This window comes from Lepisma saccharinum, chromosome 2, assembly GCF_977018435.1.
Source record: "Lepisma saccharinum chromosome 2, izLepSacc3.1, whole genome shotgun sequence".
NCBI lineage: Eukaryota > Metazoa > Arthropoda > Insecta > Zygentoma > Lepismatidae > Lepisma > Lepisma saccharinum.
Genome location: NC_139230.1, coordinates 106,222,532 through 106,239,741, shown reverse-complemented (window position 1 = coordinate 106,239,741; position 17,210 = coordinate 106,222,532). Strand labels below are relative to the sequence as shown.

At 36.2% G+C, this 17,210-nt stretch overlaps 1 protein-coding gene across 1 annotated transcript in view; it reads left to right on the top strand.

The window, feature by feature from the left end:
* The first annotated feature begins 216 nt into the window (after positions 1–216).
* Positions 217–17,210, top strand: part of LOC145983555 (vitellogenin-1-like) — a 221,953-nt gene continuing 204,959 nt past the window's right edge. Inside the window, exons 1-8 of the mRNA XM_083116634.1 lie at positions 217–271; positions 3,302–3,535; positions 4,182–5,026; positions 5,695–5,863; positions 6,553–7,154; positions 8,810–9,029; positions 13,170–13,416; positions 15,981–16,212. Of these exons, the coding sequence (XP_082972760.1) occupies positions 266–271; positions 3,302–3,535; positions 4,182–5,026; positions 5,695–5,863; positions 6,553–7,154; positions 8,810–9,029; positions 13,170–13,416; positions 15,981–16,212 (2,555 nt within the window). The 5' untranslated portion in view covers positions 217–265. The remainder of the gene's footprint in view (positions 272–3,301; positions 3,536–4,181; positions 5,027–5,694; positions 5,864–6,552; positions 7,155–8,809; positions 9,030–13,169; positions 13,417–15,980; positions 16,213–17,210) is intronic.

Sequence of the window (17,210 nt, the reverse complement as noted above, 5' to 3'; positions counted from 1 at the left end):
TATTATTATTTCAGTTTTCTTACATAAAACGCAATAGTTATGCTTGATACATTTACTATCAATAATTAAAAACTAATGCTATGCTAAATGAACAAATATTTTCTTTCTTTAGGTACAGAAGCTGTCAGCCAGTAAAGATGCTAGTACATGGGAAACCAATTTGTACAAAGGCATTGCAAGCCAGCTGCAATTGGACACAGAAGGAAACAACAAGATCCGAAGTCCAGGTTCTCAACTGGAAGCAAGTAACACAGTCTACAAAAGCATGGAGGTAAGTCCTTTCGATCACGTTTCAAACAACTCTTTCAGAATTAGTATAGCTTTTATCTGGTATAGTGTATTCACGAATATGTGTCAATACTACAAAAAAAATATCTAGTAATAATTAGAAAATTTCTAAAACACAGAGACCAACCATACATACACGTATACATATATATACACATATACCCACAAACACACACATATATATGTATACGTGTGTGTATGTTTTCTTTATGTTCCTTGCACGCAGGTGGAAGTAACTGATACGTAAAAATAAACTGAATTTTTACGGTGACTTAAATACTTCAATCACACAACAAAAAGGGGAGAGTGAAGCCGTGGCGGGCAGATATTAATAGTAATTTTTAACTAATTGCCACAAGTATATATCATTATCATTTCACAGAAAAATCCTAACATAATATACGCGTATGTATGTGAAAATCTCGAATTCTATGCACTGTGTCTCCGTCCTTGTAGTAATCGATTTCGCATATCTGGAATGAAAATTACATATATCTAGGTAATTTATGACATTCATAGCGTAAAAGACTTTCAGAATTAAACAATTTTAATGTATAACCAATCCAAATCTCCAACTGTTCGGGATCCCGAAAATCTAAAAATTATTCCACTCATATTGCACGAGAGCTGCGAGCTGAGCTATTACTAGGTTTTTATTCTATTAACCTATTTTTTCCTTTGCAGGTAAATTAGGAATAACAATTTATATCAGCGTTTCCTTAAGAAACGAAAAACTGACGAAGTTCTCTAATGCCTAAAATAACCTATTTTGCTTGTTAGAACCTATTTTAGGTTTATCTGCCTAAATTAAACCATATTTTAGGATTTTATATTTTTTTAGGTTTTACAGGATTTTTATATCTCACAGAGGTATTTACTAGGTTTGGTGGCGAAATAAATCAATGACTGGCGTGTTTGAAACATGTTTTCTGTCGCTTTCTTTCTCTCCAAGTATATGATGTTTATCAAAGCTTTAAATATAACAAAAATGTCCGACGTCACTGTTACCTGCAGACGGTGACGGCGAAAGGGGACAGTTCTCCCCTACTTTTTACCCCTGCACTATAGACTCTTAATGCTAAGCCTTGCATACTAAGATAAACTAAACTGTCCTTGCCCCCCCCCCCCCATCCTCCCCATTCTCAGTTTTGGCACCCAATCGTCTCTACTGCCTGCACAGTCCCAAGTGCAAACTTCTGATCTATGTGGCCTTGCTCACTCTCGTGTCAGTTTGGTCCTTTTTGGCATTCACACCTTGCGAAGTAACCTTTCAGCGTTCAAATTTGCACTACTGACTATGTTTCTGTTGAAAGATAATTCTCAGCACCTGAAATGATTCTCACATACAAGAGGCGGAGTTTGAGTGTGGATAACGCAAAAAGATTCAGGGTGGTCATTAGCACCAAGTAATTCAAGTATAATTCTTGGTTTTCAAGGTGAACTTTCAAAAAGTTCAAGGATACAAGCACATGTTTTCTCGACTCCAACCTTACGTTTTACCGACTCTCGGGCCCTCCCCCATCCACACACAAAAATATTAACAATATAAAGGGTTTGTGTGATTCCAATGTACTAAAAAAAATACCTAATCAATTTCAAGTTATTATTTTCCAATTATAACTCCATTAAGCCTTGTTTCCATGATATGAAAAACTCAAAATGACGAACAAGGTAGAAATTTATTTTATTTAAAAAAATAAACTAAGCGTTTAAATGTGTGCAACGTTTAGTTTATTTTTTAAAATAAAATAAATTTCTGCCTTGGTCAGCATTTTGAGTTTTTCTTATTTTCCAATATTCTTCCGTCTGCTAGATAGATTGTTCTGCAAAAGACACTAACAAAGTAAACGGATTGAGAAAATTTTGTTAAATTTTACATGTAGCTTTCTTTTTCTTCCTAAAAAAAAAAGCTAAATTGAGAGAAACTTGCCTCAGGGCATTTATAAATATGTATAAATTTAATGGGATTTGGATTAATAAAAGTTGCAATTTTTCACGTCTACGGAGAAAAAAATTTTAATAGAGAAAACCTAAGCTTGTACATTTTTGCACGTTTTTTCAAAATTTATGAATAATTTGCAGATACAATAATTCACGCATAATTTCCGGAGCCAATAATTCACGTGTAATTCCTGGAATTCAAGGAATTCCAAGTGAGTAGCCAACCTGATATTGTGCAGCAAATTATACATACGTAATTCATTTTTCATATCAACAAGTAACTTTTTCTAACAGCACAAGTGCAGTATTATAATAATTTGTAGGTAATTTTGAAAATAATATAAAGAAATGAAAATTTGTTCTTGTGAAATTATGTTTTTAACGATTGTATCTAATCAGAAATTTTCAGGTATTTTGTACCAAATTTAGTCTTTTTGCAACCTATTTTAGGATTTTCGAGCCTAATTTAAGGTTTTTAGAACCCATTTTAGGATTTTTAGAGCCTATTTTAGGAACCTAAAAGCGCACTTTTAGAACCTAAAAATCCGACGTCTAGCTATTACGTAAGTTGGTTTATAGTTCAAGAAAGTTTAGATTACTGTAGAATGCTCTCAACCATTCACATAACAAATCCGCTACATCTGTATTCAAAAAGTTGTGAAGTTAAATATTTAAATATAGCGATATGGATAGTGGACAATGAAAGGTAATTTTCAATAAAGTATGCTTTATCGAAGATACTTTGAAGGGTGAACCTCCAACTCCCCGGCCCGTGCTCTCTCGAGGCGTCCTCGGTCCCACACATGCTCCATACGTATTTAAACAATTCCTCTGAATGGACATTTCAGATTTATTAAAATAAAACGATCTTATTCTAATGAAGTCTGCACATGCATTCGAAAACTGTAAGAGAGAGAAGGAGGATTTTTCTGTTAAAATGTGTGAAATGTTACTTATTCTTGCTAATATATCCAGCCAGATTGAAAAAGTTCCGAGTTCATTCATGTAGCATCCAACTCGCTTGTGGTAAAGAAAAGGGCCATGCAATGAGAATTAATTTGTTTCCTTTCAGGCTTCCGTTTCTGGCAAATGTCAAGTTCAATACAGCATTTCACCAGTACCAGAATATCAGATTCAAAACGAGGAAGAACTTGTTCCTCTCCCTGAATTGAGTAATGGACAGTATTTCGAGGTCTACAAAACCACCAACTTTAGCAAATGTGAGAAGAGGCCAGCCTTTTATTTTGGTGTTACCGAAATCACGGACGTCCATTCAGGAGACAATCAAATGGAGAACTTTTTATCAGTAAGTATTTTATAACTTCAAAATTGATATACGTTGGTGGAGAGTTGCTTATATAGCATCAATTTTCTATCAAATGAACGTACGTTGAAAATAAGTGACAGATTGTAAGTTTTTGTATACTAGCACGTAAGGGGATATTCCACTTTCCTCTATGTCGTTTCAGAATATTTTATCTACAGGTATTTTGGAGTGCCAAAAAATAATTTCCAAACTCTCCACCGTGCACCGAATGATGTAATTTAAGAACTGGCGATATTTAGGCAAGTCACTCGTATCATTTCCACTTTTATAATGTTTCAGCACTAAACGCAATAGCCTACTTGTCTTTACTTATGAACATGTAACATAACAGTTATGAAGCTTTTATATGAGTCCTGAAAATCTTCATCTTTAACAGCTTTCATTTGCATTTATAAGAAAACAATTAGGACGCTTCAAAATCTTTCGCTCACACATTATATTCCTTTCTCAGAGTATTTTCTACCACGGTTGCATAGTAATGGCATTGTGAATGTTTTTGTTTTACATGATCATCGTAATGGCCATCATTGGGTATTCGTGTAAATACATATCCGTTGCTATAATAATTTATTTAAGGTCAACATTTTTTTTCTGTATGCTATGTGTATATTGAATTCTCTTCCAGAGATCTTCAGAGACTCGCATAATTGCGTCTGGTACCCGAAAAGATTATATTATTCAAAGTTCAGAAGAAACTTCGAGGACAATTGTCAGTCCTGAATTATACAATCAACAGAAAAGCATGGTCGTCAACAGAGGAAAACTTACATTAGAATCTGTTCAAGATGGAGCTAGCAGAATGGAGGAGCCTTCAGATTTAGAAGATTGCGATGATCTCGTGTATGCATATCCCACTCCATTCCCGCAATATCCAAATTCGGAGCAAAATATGCAGAGAAACTTGCACAATCAAAGCTCCGAATCTAGCAGCAGTTCTGAATCCCAAGGAAGGTCCAACGATAGCAGCGACGAGCAAGGCCGTGGAGAATTGTACAGGAGGGATAGTCGAGAATTCAATAAATCCAGGGGTTTCAGCAGCAGCATGTCATCCAGCAGCAGCAGCAGCTCTGCCGAGTCTCGGGAATATCCAAGGGTAACTAGGAAAGCAACTTTTGGAAGCAGTTCTTCTTCCAGTTCCAGTGAAGACTCAAGTTTCCCCAACGAGCAGCCAACTCCCTCCATGGACTATCCTCCTCAAACACCACTCCTACCTTATTTCGAAGGTCATGACGGAAGTTCAATGAAGAAATTTGACAATATGGATACAATTTCAGCTGCCAAGAAACAAGCACAAGAAATTGCTGAAGAGATTAGGAATCTTTCCTCCTTATCAGAGAAGAAAACTCTGGAGAAATTTAATATTCTTTCAAGGCTCGTTAGTCTAATGAGCGCGTCGCAGATTCAACGTTGCTCTGATCAATTGCATTCTTCTTCTTCCTCATCTGCTAGGAGTGACAAAAATGTTGTGTGGTAAGAATTTTAATTTCGTCAAGATGTATTTATTTCGTGATCCGTTTATTTTACGTTGCTTTTAACGTTATTATGTTACGTTCTAAGATGAGGATAACATATGAATTAATTGAACAGGTGACTGAACAATCACAAATATATATCCATTCCTTTCCTTTTATTCAAACCCAGACTACTGAACCTGCATTAAGATATGATATCAGCTATACTGTACTAGAAAAATAGGTATGTTGAAAACTCCAGACAACATTCGTTTACCTATTTCAATAATTCTAACTTTGTAGTTATTACAGTTCATACATGATATTGCATTTTGAATTTTAGGTTATCTTGTTTGGCTAGTGATAATAAATGAAAAAAATATGTGCTATTAGTTGACTATATTGAGTCATTTTGAAGGTATCTGTGTAAAACCTCACGTATTTCACTACAGGGATTATTCAAGAGTAGACACAGCGAACGTTTAACTTTGGAGACTTAACATGAAATTATTTCTTGTTATTAACGAAATACAGCATCAAATAAAAATGTACGTGAGAAATACACGGTTTCGTTTGGAAACGTCATGTGAAGAAATGTATGTATATTGTCCATATTATTATATGTATCACTTTAAAAATGTTTTATCAATGATGTATGTTTTACTGATATATTTCATATTTTACAAGGAACATTTTCCGTGATGCAGTAGCAGAAGCTGGAACTGGACCCGCTCTTCGTTCAATTATTCAGTGGATTCAAAGGAGGAGAATTGATGCTGAAGAGGCTGCACAACTAATAGCAGCCCTACCAAGAAGTGCAATTCAGCCTACACGGGAGTACCTGAAGGAATTTTATGTAAGTTCAATAAATACAGAAATGTAACTGATGAAAACTTTCGCACCCATTGCTCTTAAATGTAGTTAGTTTGTTTGCAATATAAAAATATTATTTGCAGCACATACATTGCATAAACACGCACACACATTGTGGATCGCCGTAACCAAGCATTCAATGGTCACCTTGTCTCTTTGTAATCAAGGGGTTATTACAGTTCATGCATGATATTACCATTTGAATTTTAGATTAACTTGTTTTGCTAGTGATAATAAATGAAAAAAATATATGCTATTAGTTGACTATATTGAGTCACTTTGAAGGTGTCTGTGTACAACCTCGCGTATTGCACTACAGGGATTATCCAAGAGGTCCATTGCAATGTGGTTAAAATCGCAATTTGAACTGTCTGAGAATATGTTTGACTTAAAGAAACAAATCAAGTCACATGTTATCCTACTGTTATATGTATTGTATTTAAGGTTTGCAAAACGGAAGGTAGTAGTATCAGGCTGCTAGAAAATTGCATTTGATCAGGCGAATTAACGAATTCGGTATTTTCTTTGATATTTTCCAACGTAGGCTGTTCTCTCTGAAAATTCTCGCTTTTCTTGTTTCAACCATTCGTATTTATGAAGATTACATAATTATCAGCAACAATGTTACTATTACATTTGTTTGCAGAAATATAATCATGCTCTCTATTCCAGGAATTAACCAAGTCCAGCGAAGTAGAGAGCCACGAGAATCTATATTCAGCCACTGTTTGCAGCTTTTCGGAACTTCTGCGCGAGGCTTCTATCAGCTCCATCGCCCACAAGAAATACCCAGTTCACAGCTTCGTTCGCATGGCAATAAAGGATCCCGCAGTCACGTCGGAATATATTCCGTTCTTGTCACAAAAACTTAGCCAGGCAATAAATGATGGAAATGACAAGCGAATTCAAACTCTTATACAAGCTCTCGGCAAGACAGGACACCCACGAGTAATTAGAATTTTCGAAAGTCAGCTTGAAAATGATAAATTGTCCACTTTCCAACGGCTTTTGCTTGTCATGTCTTTTAACAAGTTGGCCAAGGTGAATCCTTCTCCAGCAAGGAAAGTTCTGCAAAACATTTACCAGAACTTGGGCGAATCTCACGAAGTTCGATGTGCAGCAGTATTTTTAATCATGAAGACGAATCCCCCAGCCGATCTATTGCAAAGGATGGCGGCATCCACTCATTTTGAACCCAGTGAACAAGTAAAGGCAGCACTGGCATCGTCAATCAGATCTGCAGCTGCTCTTAAAGCGCTTGGCAAAAGAGAACTGTAAGTATTTCAAGCACATTATTTTAACCTCCAAAAATTTGTTCGTTTTGTTTCTAAGCACTGTTAATTATCAGTAAATATCAAATATATTTTTCAAACTAAAAAATAGTGAGTTTCTTTGTATATTCGAACAGACACTTACAAACAGAATAGGAACTCTCACCGTGAAGTATCCTGGTGATTGAACAGGTATCGGATGGAATAAACAGCACACACAGTAACCATTTAATACAATTTGAAATTTTATATATTGAAAAATTCCAGCCGTATTCACATATTGAACAAAATGGAGGTAAGTACTACTTGGATGGGTAAGCCTGGGATATAACCTGGGTGTAACGGAATATGTGTAGTTGATGGTGTGTGAGTGCATCGTAAATCTACTAAGTGGCATACGAAGTCAGAGAAAACTTGAAGAAACTATGTAATTCAATTATGCCTTTTTGACGGCCGAGTGCGTTAAGTGGCCGGTCGACTTTCGCACCGAAGTTCCGGAGTTCGAGTCAAGGCCTGGGCATGGGTAATCTTTGGGAGTAACCCATCATTGCTTTAATCTAATCATCACTCATCATCGTCGTCGAAATATAAGTACAACAAAAGCGACGTTAAATTACACGGTCCAGCCCTCCCTCAAATATAGTACATTATGTAGTTGAATATAAAATATAATTTTTATTTACAACTAAAACATGAATTATTAAGAAAGGTTTGATCGAACATTTTTTATTTTAAATTTAAAATTTTAAACTTTTCGTATTCAGTTATGGTTTGCAAACTGCTGCGTTCACCCTTTCACTGTAAATTTCAAATCTTACAGCGGCAATATAACAAATTTATTGAATTGATTGATTTGGTTTATTTTACTTAGCATCCTTCTGGCCAATCGCGACGATGAGTACGAGTGATGATATGATAAAATTGATGAAGGAACACTCACAAGGAACACCCATGCTCAGGCCGTGATTCGAATCTGAGCACTTGGCGTCGTTGCGTGCTAACCACTCCGCCACAGAGACTGGCACAAATTTAATGAAACGTGCATCGATGCACATACACACAGCACGTACGCATATAAATTTACAATAATTTTCCCTAGTCAATGTAGCATTTTAGCTATTTAAATAGCATTAGAAGTAACTACTACATATTAAATTCAACAGATGATTGATTCTACAGGACGGTTAAATATAAAATGATTGAATTAACTACAATGTACTACAAGATACAATTCTTCGATAGTATAATACAAAGTGCATAGTTATTGGCCCTTCAATAAGAAATGCCATTCCCCAATGAGCTTTTTCGTCATAATATTGCAAATGATTTATTTATAAATGTCATGTTTTATACTGACACCTTTCTAAAGTTTCAGCACATAAAGGATGTGTAATATTGTGACCGAAATATTTATTTTACTTTTCGTTCAAACTTAAACCAATATCTATCCACTGACTCTCTCTCTCTCTCTCTCTCTCTCTCTCTCTCTTCCTCTGTGTGTGTGTATGTGTGGGTGTTACAAGATGTATCAAGCAGCCAAAATGTACTCACATAACAGTTTTTCTGTTACTTTGACTACCAACACAGTTTTTCAAAATTTATTTTAATTACGTCCATGTAATTGGATCACTAAATTATGCTATGTTTTGTGTTTTCAGTGCAAAGAAAGCAGCTGCCGTAGTTTATCTTTTGGCCAATGAACTTCCAAGTGATATACATTTGTCCCATAACTATCTAAGAAACTACATTTTAAAGAAAACTAATGTTGCATATGAGCAGATGGCAGCATGGATTGGAAGTCCAGACAATATCTTGCCTCGAGCTGTTATCTACAAACTGACTCAGAATTTGGGAGGATATAAGGATGAAGCATTCCAAGTAAGTAATAATTCGTAAATTATGTTCCTATTGTGTAACTAATGGGAAAAGTACTTTCTTTTCTGACTCCACAACACTTATTTAGAATTTCCCACCTCTAAAACTAGGCCTTAATGCACTTTCGCTTCACCCAACCCTCGCATCTTCATCACCATCCTCGTCAGTGATAACGTTTTCTTATTCTTCACATTTTCTTGAGCATTTGGTTCATTCTTCAATTATAAATGACCGTATTGCCTTCCATATGATCCTCAGTACACTCTATTAAAGAGATTCTAGTAGAAAGTGTTGCCCGATTCTGTTAAGGACCGGGTTTTTGAAGCGGAAAATAACGAATGTGCTCTCACCGAGATTACATTCAATTACATAATTTAACTTTATTTTGTTTTTTGTGTGTGATCGCTGTTCTTTCCATACATGAAAGTTCACATGAAAGGACATTTCTTCATATCAGTTTCCTAGTAAATAGTCCCTGAGATGCTTTTTCTTTCGAAGTAGAAATTCTATGTGACATAGGGATGTGACGACCTCATCGCCCAGTGACTTGTTCACTGCAGTTAGTCAACCAACAGAGTGAAATGGTCAACATTTTGCTCTGTTGGGATTTACAGAGCTGTCCTGTCATGGCTCTATAAGCATCCCATAATTTGCAGAAGTGGGGTATGATTCTTGGACTACAATATGATCCTCCCAGCTAGATCCGAGGGATCCGCTGACCAGCGACAGGTGCGGTCCTCCATTCAGATTGGGGGTTAGGCGTAGAGCTGACAACTCTGCACTGTATAAAGACATGTCAAGAAACAGCATTATGAGGCCATGGACGTTCCCAAGGTAAAATATTCTGGAGGTAAAATAGTCCCCCATTCGGATCTCCGGGCGGGGACTACTTTGGGAGGTCCCTGGACTAAGGATATTAACTTGCGCACCTGGAATGTTCTGAGCCTTTACCGGCCTGGGGCATTTCAGTGTACAGTTAATGAGATAGTTAAGTATAAATTAGATGTAGTAGCTGTCCAGGAAGTTAGGTGGCCAGGAGAAGGGAATTGTAAAACTAAAATTTATACTTTTTTCTATGGTGGTACTGAAAATCGTAATTTTGAAACAGGCTTTTCATAAATAATAGAATTATCTCGGTTCTTAAAACAGTAGAATTTTTTAATCATAGGGTGTCATATGCAGTTTTACAGGGTAGGTGGTGTAGAATTATTTTAATAAACATACATGCACCAACAGAAGATAAAGATGATAATACTAAACATGATTTTTATGCAGAGTTAGAACAGGTCTTTGATAAATTTTCTCAGTATGATATGAAAATTCTGTTAGGAGACTGTAATGCACAGATTGGCAAAGAAGAGACATTTAAACCCACGATTGGTAAAGAAAGTCTTCATGAATTAAGTAATGATAATGGTATAAGATTGATTACTTTTGCAACCTCAAAGAATTTAATTGTGAAAAGTACCACTTTTAAACATAAAGATATCCATAAATATACCTGGTCTTCTCCAGATGGTAAAACTCATAATCAGATAGATCATATTCTCATTGATAAGAGAACGCATACTAGTATAATTGATGTTCGTACACATAGAGGTGCTGACTGTGCCAGTGACAATTATTTAGTAATTGCTAAATTAAGTGAAAGATTCGCAGTGATAAATCATAAGCAACAAAATTTAAAATTTATAAAATTTAATACAGGAAAATTTGCTGATAAAAGAATTAAGATAGATTATCAAATTAAACTGTCAAATAGATTTGATGTTTTACAGGATTTAAATGATGATGAAAATATAAATGAAACAGACGTAAATAAGAATTAGGAGCACATACGTAATGCAATAGAATCAGCAGCTAAAGAAAGTATAGGATACCATAAACCAAGAAAAAGTAAGCCCTGGTTTGATAATGAATGTCAAAATCTAATAGAAATAACAAATCAGGCTAGACTTAGGTGGTTAAATAACTCTGATGATACAAATCTAAGCAATTATAATAGAATATAGCGAGAAGTTAACACCACGTTTAGAAGTAAAAAAAGAGATTACTTGAAAAGCAAAATTAATGAAATTGAAACAAACAGCAGAAACAAAAATATCAGAGATTTATATAAAGATGTAAATGAATTTAGAAAGGGGTGGCAACCTAATGTAAACCTGATAAAATATAAAGACGGTGATTTTCTAGCTGACCCAAGCGATATTCTAAATAGATGGAAGAACTACTTTAATGACATTTTAAATGTTCATGTAGGAGATAAATCAGAAGTAAATGAAGTCCACACAGCAGAACCTTTAGTTCCAGAACCTAACTTGACTGAAGTTAAAGATGCTATTAAAAGGCTAAAGAATAACAAAGCACCTGGCATTGATTTAATACCAGCTGAGTTAATTAAATATGGTGGAAATTCATTAATATGTCAAATTCATAAATTAATTTTTTAATATGGAATAACAGTGGAAAGAATCCATAATTGTTCCTGTTTTTAAAAAGGTAATAAAATGAACTGCAATAATTACCGTGGAATTTATCTGCTCTCAAGAACATATAAAATATTATCTAACATTCCAAGACTAACACCATATGCTAATGAAATTATAGGTGATTATCAATGTGTATTTGAACGTAACAGATCAACTACAGATCAAATTTTTCATATGAGACAGACACTTAAAAAAAGTGGGAATATAATCAAAATGTCCATCAGCTAATCATTGATTTCAAGAAAGCATATGATTCGGTCAGAAGAGATAAATTATATAATATATTAGTCGAGTTTGGAATACCTAAGAAGCTTGTTAGTATGATAAAAGTATGCACCAGTGAAACAGAAAGTAAAATTCGTGTGGGTATTAATGTGTCCGACAAATTTACAATTCATGATGGGTTAAAACAAGGAGATGCATTATCTCCATTGCTCTTTAATTTTGCCTTAGAATATGCTGTTAGGAAGGTAAGAGAAGCTAACGAAGGACTAAAATTAAATGGTGTGACTCAGTTGTTAGCATATGCAGATGATGTAGACTTATTAGGGGATGATATAAATACAATTAAGTATAATGCTAAAATATTTTTCAAAACTGCTAAAGAGATAGGTTTGGAAGTTAACAAAGAGAAAACTAAATATATGCTTACAGGCCGAAACCAAGTGTTAAGTAATAATCAAAATCTAATTATTAATAACAACTCGTTTGAACCAGTTTCCAAATTCAAGTACTTAGGACTAATACTAGCAAATGAAAATTATATTAAAGAAGAAATAAAAAGTAGGCTTAATTCAGGAAATGCATGTTACATCTCTCTTCATAAACGTTTGTCTTCTCGTTTAATATCTAAGAAACTAAAATTTAAAATATACAAAACAGTAATCTTGCCTGTAGTATTATATGGGTCTGAAACTTGGTCACTTACATTAAAAGAAGAACATAAATTGAGAGTATTTGAAAATAAGATCTTTAGGAAAATCTTTGGACCTAAAAGGGATGAGGAGACAGGTGAGTGGAGAAGGTTACATAATTTAGAACTACATAATTTGTATTCATGTCCAGATATTATTAGAATAATTAAATCAAGAAAACTTAGGTGGGCAGGCCATGTGGCACGAATGGGAGAGGAAAGAGGAGTTTACAGGATTTTTGTTGGGAAACCTGATGGTAAGAGACGTGTAGGAAGGCCTGACGAACGTTGAGATAGACCTGAAGGAAATCTGTAGCAATGGAAAAGATAGGAACAGATGGAAGGCAAGTGTTGCTGCAGCCATGAACCTTCGGGTTTAGGAAGACTAGAGAGTTAGTTAGTTAGTAGAAATTCTATGGAAAGTCTAGTTGGTGCTATAAGAGTTTGAATCTGTTTGAAATCGAGTACACGGGTTTCGGTGAGTTTCAAAAGTTACATACACAGTTATCAAAAAAATGTTAACTCTCATGATCACATGCATTTTCAGTATCAAAATTTAATATTTAGATTTTTATATTAGAATGAGTTTCTACTTAACACTCAAGCCTGGTGCATAAACTAGTACGAACATTTTCAATTGAAGAAAACGGCAATATTGGACTTTGCGCATCCACTAAAATGTAACGAGTTTTAAATATTTACTCTTGTCCTATATGTCTGTGTATTTTTACAAATTTACAGGCTCAAGTCATGGTTTCAAGTGTCAATGAACTTCTAAATTCAATGTTTGAGCAGTTTGAGGACTCTTCAGATGATTCCAGAGCTTCACATGAAATCCGAGATCAGCTGAACGCACCTAAGATTGCTCAGTCATTAAACATTAAACCAAGCCAATCTGAAGAAGTGGAAGCTAATATCGCCATCAAACTTTTAGGATCGAAGAGGAATTTCCCTCTCGATAGCAAAACAATCCAGAATTTACCAGAAAGTAAGTTCAACATTTCCACGTGCTTTAGTTTCTTTTGACTGCCGGTAGGACAATATAGCATTTACAGGGGCAAAAGTGGAAAAGTTTTGAGGAAATTAATCCAGCCTTGATATTTTGATATAATGCAATTTAAATGCTACATCCCTCCAAAAAAATTTCAAGTTACTACATAGTCACATCCTTTACAGCGGTAATTTGGCACATAACACATCTGGTTAAAATTTGTTTACAATTTTTATTATTAGCTATCAAAAATTATTTTACACACATTAAAATGAAACGACCTAAGTCAACACTATGTCATATTGACAAATGAAGAAAGTAACATTTACATTGTTATAACTCTGCTTGTAAAGTTTTGATTTGATTTAGTTTATTTTACTTCGCGTTTTGTGCCTCTTGGCTAATTTGCGAAGATGGGGATGAGTGATGAAATTGATGAATGGACATTCACAAACAACCAAGCCCGACCGGGATTCGAACCCGGGACCCTTGGCGTCGCAGCGCGATGTGCTAACCACTCGGCCACAGGGTCGGGCTCTGCTTGTAAAGGTCCTCAAGGTTAGATAGGTTGGTAATAGGTTAATAGGTTGTCAATAACTTCTAGTTTATAAAATTTTTATAATGTCCATGAATACCAGAAAATACTCACAGGAGAAATATTATTATGGAATATAACTCCATTTATAAATATGAAACATTGCTTGTTAATCCCGGAAATGAAGAAAACATTATCAAATATGAAGAGAAGGATTCATAATCATGATTGCCTCTAAACTTCTGATCCATATACTATACTACTGATATGTGTATAGGCTCTAAAACTAAGACTTCCTTCATCTCCTAAGTAGGTTCATTAAAAAAGGAATTTCAAGGACCATAAAGCTCCATGTACTCCTGAAGATTATTTTAAGTGTTCTATTTTTGTATCTTGTTCTTGTGTGTTATACAAGGTAACCAAAAAAGTTCTTGCCGTTTTTGATGTCCCATTAATCATGCGCTCACAGAGAGGAAACGAAATGACGCACGTGCCTGCCAAGCGATCGGGAGTTAGTCTGACACAGTAGTCATAGCTCGTCCAGTGTCGAAGAGAAATGGAGGTATCGAAGCAGCTTGTTCGCGTGTGTTTGTTGTTATGACTTTAAAGTGGGCCTGTCAGCTGCCGCATCAAGTCGCCTCATTTGTCAGGCATTTGGGAAGAATCCCGTAAACGAACGCACTGCCAGGCATTGGTTCCAGAAATTCCGTTCGGGAGATGTGAGCCTTTCGAATGAACCTTGCAGTGGACGACCACATGTGTTGGATGACGAGGCCCTGAAAGCAGCCGTCGCGTAGGACAGTGGTCTAACGTGTGATGAACTTGCAGAAAGGTTCCATGTTTCCGCTGAAAGAGTCAGACTGCACCTTAATGGGATAGGGAAGTCATACAAGTTAAGCAAGTGGGTACCCCACACATTGTCGGCAGCCAACAAGGAACAACGAGTGACAGCCTGCTTGTCCTTGCTCACTCGGCACCTGAACACACCCATATTTGATCGCTTGCTCACTGGTGACAAAAAGTGGGTCCTCTATGACACTCCCAAGCGTACCAGACATTGGTTGTCGCCACGTGACACCTCAAGACCACCTCTGCACCCACGAAAGGTTATGCTCCTTGTATGGTGGAATTGTCGGCAAGTAGTGCATTACGAGCTCCTTCCACCTGGTCAGACCATCACTACTGACCTCTAGTCTCAGCAGTTGCAAAGGGTGCACCGTGCATTGCGGCAGAAGGAGCCGGCATTGGTGAATAGCAAGAATGTGCTGTTCCTGCACGACAATACCAAGCCACATGTGGGAAAGAGGACCCGGGAGACCCTTCAACAACATATTCACCGGACCTTGCACCAACAGATTACCACTTGTTTCATTCCATCGACAACCACCTCCGTGGGAGATCCTTCGCAAATGAGGGAGACCTGCGGAACGCACTCACAGACTTCTTTGGATCCAAGCCCCCCGAGTTTTATCACCAGGGTATTGTGCAGCTGCAGGAAAGTTGGCAAAAGGTGTTGGATGCTGATGGAGATTACTTCGAAACCTAAAGGTACGTACCGTCCACTGTATTGCTATTTGTTTATCACTGATCTAGAACGGCAAGAACTTTTTTGGTTATCTTGTGCTAGAACATTTATAACTCAACTTTATATATTCATTTATTTTCCGGGTGAATTAGGTACAATTTCCATTCACTTTTTAATATTGAGCACTTCTTTATACAGGTTTTGATAGTTGGTCTACGTGCAATACAAAACAATCCGCACAGTGTAGAGAATTCAGCAAGAAGTAAAGAAAATAAATTGTGTTATGTTAACGTGGACAAGATAACTATGAAGGCATTCAAATTTGTGTCATATTTTCAATGGAAGGAGGAAATAACATGTTTCAAATCACTGAGAAATAGAACTTACTTTGACAACCATAAGTATAAAATAAACATTTCAAATGTTTTCATTACATCACAGTACTGCATAAATGAGATAAAAATCAATGAAAATAACAATAACATAACATTTTTCTTTCAGTTGCAAAACACATTGAAGCTGTATTGCGTTCAGGTCAAAAACTTGATTACACAAAGTTCTATAATCAGTATGCTCTAACAATTGCACATCCATCATGTACTGGCTTCCCTGTTGTTATCACCGTTAAAACACCAACAGTGTTGTCTGTCGCTGGAAAAGTTGGAATGAGGCTTTCAAACACTCGTAGTAGCATTCCTGACAGAGTTTCTGCAAATGCCGATATCGATTTTCTGTAAGTAATCTGCTAAAATATCAGTACACGTAAACTTTATTGAACTAAATGATAATAAAAACTAACTAGCTGTATTCCTTAATGCTAAGATTAGATTGTATACCAAGAAAAAATGATGTTATCCTTGGTATGCTACATTTTTTTTTGTGTTACTTCATTTGATGTTCAACCATGTACGGGCACCCCCAATCACACACTTCACCCCCTACCCTTCCGCCCCCACAACTGAAGTTAATGAAATATCGAATAGTAATGAGAGAGTTCATTTCTAAGAGAATGACGATATTCACCTTTTCTAAATAGTGTATTCGGCATGATATCACTTTTCCTGCTTATAATAACAACTTGACTAACAAACATTATTTTTGTTTTAGTATATATGTGTGTGTGTGACTTTCGTTCAAGATTCCAGCGCTGTCCTGGGCATTCATTTAGGCTCTGTAATAGTCGCGATTAACCTAAGTTTTAACCAGTGAAGAACTGGAAAAGGCCGTTAAATGTGAATGTTTTTAAAGCATGCTGTGTGGTTTTTACGCACACATCTGAAAAATGGAAAGTATATGTGTAAAAGTTTGGATATTTTTAAATGCTCTGGCCTAGGTGGCCTTTTGCTCAGTAGCCGGGGAAGCCAACGGTTGCTTTCCCTCAACGGCTTCCCTGTTTGAAAGGTAACAATAGGGCCTTGCCCCCTTTTTAGGCCGGCTCGTTTGTCGGAGGTATAATTACCGGTTCCGACTTGTTACGGTCTCTCATACGCTCATATTCTCAGGCTCTCAGATGTCGGAATGTGGCCGCCCCTCAATGGATTGAGGCAGTTTTTATGGATGCATAGAGATGTACAGAGAGTGAGCGCCGTATATTTAAGGACCTCTGCGTGATAAACAGCGGGTGCGGGTTAGCGCTGTGCTAAATAGTGCGCTCGTAGCTTAATTAGATTAGAGGGCGGCGTAGGGACTCTTGCGTGATAAACGGCGAGAGCGGGTTAGCGCTATGCTAAA